Here is a 4,548-nt window from a genome sequence, read left to right on the forward strand (position 1 = left end):
ATGTCTTAGCTTTGCTCATCTTCAGGGGCTGATACACAGAGGCAGGTATCATTACTCACTTGTACAGAAGACATAGCTCTGCCAGTGTAACCATAATTAAAATCTGAAAATGTAAGAACAAGTCCCACTCTTTTTTACATGTAAATTACTTTTAGGATGATTAATAAAATATCTAGTTGTTCAATGTAAAAATAAATAAATTTAAATGTGAGTTATGCATCCATTCTCTTAAGAAAATGATAGCAAATATCATAGTGGCTTATTTGATAATTGTTTATTGTATAGTCATGTATTATCTAATTCTGTACACAAATATATCATAAATGCATGTCTAGCCTATTAAGGACATTTAAGTCCACAATCAAAAGCTTCTTCCAACTCTACAGGTTATGAGGCACCCTTTTTGAAATTGTAAGAGCATCTCTAAATTACTTTTAAAGAGCATATTCTATCATTTGGAGAACATATATAAATTTAGAGATTTAAAATTTTGAAGTACTCCAACAAGCTCTTTATACTTAACACTAAATTTTAATACTCCCAAAAAATATTTATTATTTTTCTCTATCTTTTATTTTAACCAATTTTTCTCTAGAATATTTTATTGTTTTTCCTACGTTGAAAATTGAAATACTTTGAATTCATTTAATTATAGAAAATGAGTTTAGCCTTCCAAATTTGGATAGTCAAAGCCACTCTCTATATTAAAATGTTAATTTAAAGAGTTTATTGAAGTATGATTTTAATGACCGTCTCTTTAAAATAGAGAGCATATCATGAAAGTCTCTTAAAGACGCTCCAAGGGGCATATATCCGTGACATCCATTTTTCTGTGTGCACGTTATCAGTGAGAAACATATCAAAGAAAAATATCAAATAACACATGATAAAATGAAAACACGAGGTAAGAATTAATAACAAAATTAACGCATAGCTATATTTGATAGTGAATAATGCACACAAACTGGTCCAGACAGCCAAGTGACATACAAATGAATCGGTTGCTTTCATATCTATCCAGTGACGAGAAGGACATTATGGTATTTCAATGTTATAATATTTGTTCTCATCTGCATCGGCAATCATAGAAATGCAGTTACCAAAATATGATTTATTATAAGCTCCCTGACAGTAGATGGTTTTGGGGATAATATAATTAATGGTGGAACTAAAAGTATATTCAACATATTAGCATTCTTGAATAGGAACCAAGTTTAGCTTGCCTCCGTATGTTTCTGGAAGTTGACTCTCATCAATGTCTTGAAGCAGGGTCGATTGTAGTTTTTTGTTGTCAACAAAGATGATCTGCGGGTATTTAGTAATCATAAACCAGGATCAGCTAACGATACGTTATATCTGTCAGTGTACTCATTCTGTCCAGCTCAAAGTAAGTGTGTTTCCAACTTACAACTGATATAAAAACAAAGAAACTTGTACCAAATGAAAATGACATCCGAAACAGAAACTATGACATTGTAGTTGTAACGAGTTATAAAGACCTTTAAACACAATGACTGCAAAAGAATGGTCATAAGATACTATCGTGAAATCATTCATCTCCAATTAATCACACAGTGCAGGGTGTGTCATGTATGTACAATAAGCGATAGAGCTAAAGGAGACATTCTACCTTCTTCTTAGTATTTTTGTCAATAAATGGGTAAACCATCTTCCATGCAGTCATGAATATGTAAGGAACATGGATTATGAACATCTTGCCCAGCCTCTCTGGGTAGCAGTCCTGTCATCAAAATCAATCAGAAAACCGACATAAGCTTTCACACTCTAGTATTGTGAATTTGTTTGGTTCAGTACACTAACTTGGCACTCCTGTTTATCACATGAAAAGAACAAAAACCTGCAAAATTGAGACAGCAGCTAGGTATCCGCGGATATCACTATTAGCATATCCCCATCCTTCTAGGTCAGCAATGGCAGTGAACTTCTCATGTCCACTTGGCATTCTGAAAATAATCAATGGTTAATTATGATAGTTAGTTATATGTAATTTTCTAAATTATGAAAGTGAAAATATGTTTTGATAAGTTTTTCAAGTCAGACTAGTTCTAAATGAGCCAATCTATCGTATGAAACCAAAAATATAGCCTGCTCAAATAATGTTCAACTTTTCTTCAGAAGGAAGGGGATAAATTAATACATTCAGAGAGTTGAATTACCTAGCACAAATTTGGTCAAGGGTATAAGTAACAAAACCTGCAAGAGAAAAGGGATGAGATTTTAGCATGAAATCGGCAATAGTGAAACATGCATGTGATTGTAGATGTTATAGGGATGGACCATGGTAACAATCCTGCCCCAATTCCTCTATGAAAGCTACAACTTTGTAAAAGTTTTAGGTAATAATATGCCTGAAAAACAGCAGAATAATCAGTATATAGATGGAGATGCTTTGCCCTTTACCAAGCCAATTTAATTATTAGGGAAGTTTATTGTCCAAAAAATTGGAAACGAAATATGTAGAAGTATACTTGAAACAACTGTAAATTAAAAGAAGAGAAGCTAATAAAAAACTGTATATTATTGCATACGCTTAAACTCTTCCACGCTCGTGGGCTTATGCCGTTCAGCAAAGACAAGGACTATTGGGCGTCCAGTCTTATCATGTCCTTGCATAAATAACTTATCCTGTGCAAGATCATTTGGAATTTCAGAAGGTGATATGAAACCATTTGGAACAAATTCTTTCCTCCAACTCAGGTACTTCAAAAACATGGCTGAAGCCTTTTCAACATCTAGATCACGAGCTCGGAGAAATCTACGGATCATAAAATCATCAACTTCCTGAAATCCAGAAAAGCAATATTCTCATTAGGTCCCAGTGAGTAATCAAAATATGATGTTAAAACACATAACAAGCCACTTCATTTATTTCTTAATTTTGGGATAGACAAGCTTGGCCCCTGAGTGTTGGATGTATATGGAAAGGAGATGGAAAGGACCCTAGACTGTTGAACCGAATCCCTGAAAGTTACATCTCACTCTGGTACTTAGCATCGGTTATGTCAGTATCCTTATTCCAAGATTGGGCATAAGGACCTTAGACTGTTGAACCGAATCCCTGGAAGTTACATTTCATTTTGGTACTTAGCATCGGTTATGTCAGTATCCTTATTCCAAGATTGGGCACAAGGACCTTAGACTGTTGAACCGAATCCCTGGAAGTTACATTTCATTTTGGTACTTAGCATCGGTTATGTCAGTATCCTTATTCCAAGATTGGGCACAAGGACCTTAGACTGTTGAACCGAATCCCTGGAAGTTACATTTCATTTTGGTACTTAGCATCGGTTATGTCAGTATTCTTATTCCAAGATTTGGCCTAAGGACCTTAGACTGTTGAACTGAATCCCTGGAATTACATTTCATTTCGGTACTTAGCTTCGGTTGTGTCAGTATCCTTATTCTAAGATTTGGCACACGAAACTCTATGATCTTATTTTACATATCTATTTCCTACCAAGTGAATTCTCTGCTAGAACTATTCAACAACTTATTCAGTTGTGCATAATCAATCTTTTCTCTCTCTTGTTCATTTAGGATTACCATTCAACGTGAGGCCAGAGATTAGAGATACTACTAGTTCATAGACTGAGTTAAGTTCTCCATCTTTTCATCCCTACACCAAACTCATAGTCACTGATAGCTCACTCAACCTTAATTCTTTTTGCAATCCGCTAATAGCAGGGTTCACCGCCTATCTTGAAAATTGTCAACAAACAGGAGCTTAAGGGCAAAATCCCACATTGCTTAAAATATTAAAAAAAAAAAAAAATTTACAAGGAATTGGGCTATTCCGTTATGGTTCCCTAATACAATTTCTTTAATTTCGCGTCTTGTATATTTCAATTTACTGGCCATCAAAAAAGTTCCATAAGGCAAGTAAAGCAAATTATAAAATGGTTAGGTGCAAGAAAGCGTTGATCAACAACACAAATATAAAGTTACAGAAAAACAAAGGTTTTGGTGAAGTAGGTACCTTGGCAGAGGGATCTTGAGCTTCGACAACAGCTCTCATAATTCCAATCTTACTGCGTTCTACCTCTTCTTGATCTTCTAAACTATCTTCTTTCACATCTGATGAACCAATTTGGAAAGACTGGAATTTTTGACGCAGATATGAAGTCATCTTCCTTCTTCCACCTCGTTCTTGGGATGCCTTCTCTTCTCCAATTCAACTTATCTGTGAAAGTATATAATAAAGATGGGGCGTTGGGTTTGGCGGATGTCATAAATATTTTATGCTGGGGATTGGCAGATGTCATAAATTTTTTATGCTGGGGATTGGTGGTCTTGGTTTTATTCTTATTTCTTGATATTTCTTTTTGGCCTTAGGACATTTTAGCCCCCATTTGAACCCCATTATTTCTCATTATATTAAATTAAATTTTTCTCTCTCATACTTTTAACCATATAATTTTCACTAAAGAGTAATGCTATTTGTAGTTGTTCTCTGCGATAGTCGCCCTACGTGACATACACATGGTAGGTGATTATTTGATGCATTAATGAATAGTTTTTTATTCATTA

The 4,548-nt window shown here is 34.5% G+C and overlaps 1 protein-coding gene across 1 annotated transcript; it reads right to left on the reverse strand.

Annotated features, from left to right (window-relative positions):
- Positions 1-911: 911 nt before the first annotated feature.
- LOC111396124 (phosphatidylinositol transfer protein 3) lies at positions 912-4,250 on the reverse strand. Its single transcript, XM_023022435.1, has 6 exons — positions 3,998-4,250; positions 2,550-2,802; positions 2,178-2,214; positions 1,859-1,964; positions 1,631-1,741; positions 912-1,305 (listed from the first exon to the last, which is right to left on the reverse strand). The coding sequence occupies exons 1-6, from the start codon at positions 4,145-4,147 to the stop codon at positions 1,189-1,191; spliced, it is 774 nt and encodes a 257-aa protein (XP_022878203.1). The 5' UTR covers positions 4,148-4,250; the 3' UTR covers positions 912-1,188.
- Between the last annotated feature and the right edge of the window lie 298 nt (positions 4,251-4,548).

This window comes from Olea europaea, chromosome 6 (genome assembly GCF_002742605.1).
Source record: "Olea europaea var. sylvestris chromosome 6, O_europaea_v1, whole genome shotgun sequence".
In the NCBI taxonomy this organism is placed as follows: Eukaryota; Viridiplantae; Streptophyta; class Magnoliopsida; order Lamiales; family Oleaceae; genus Olea; species Olea europaea.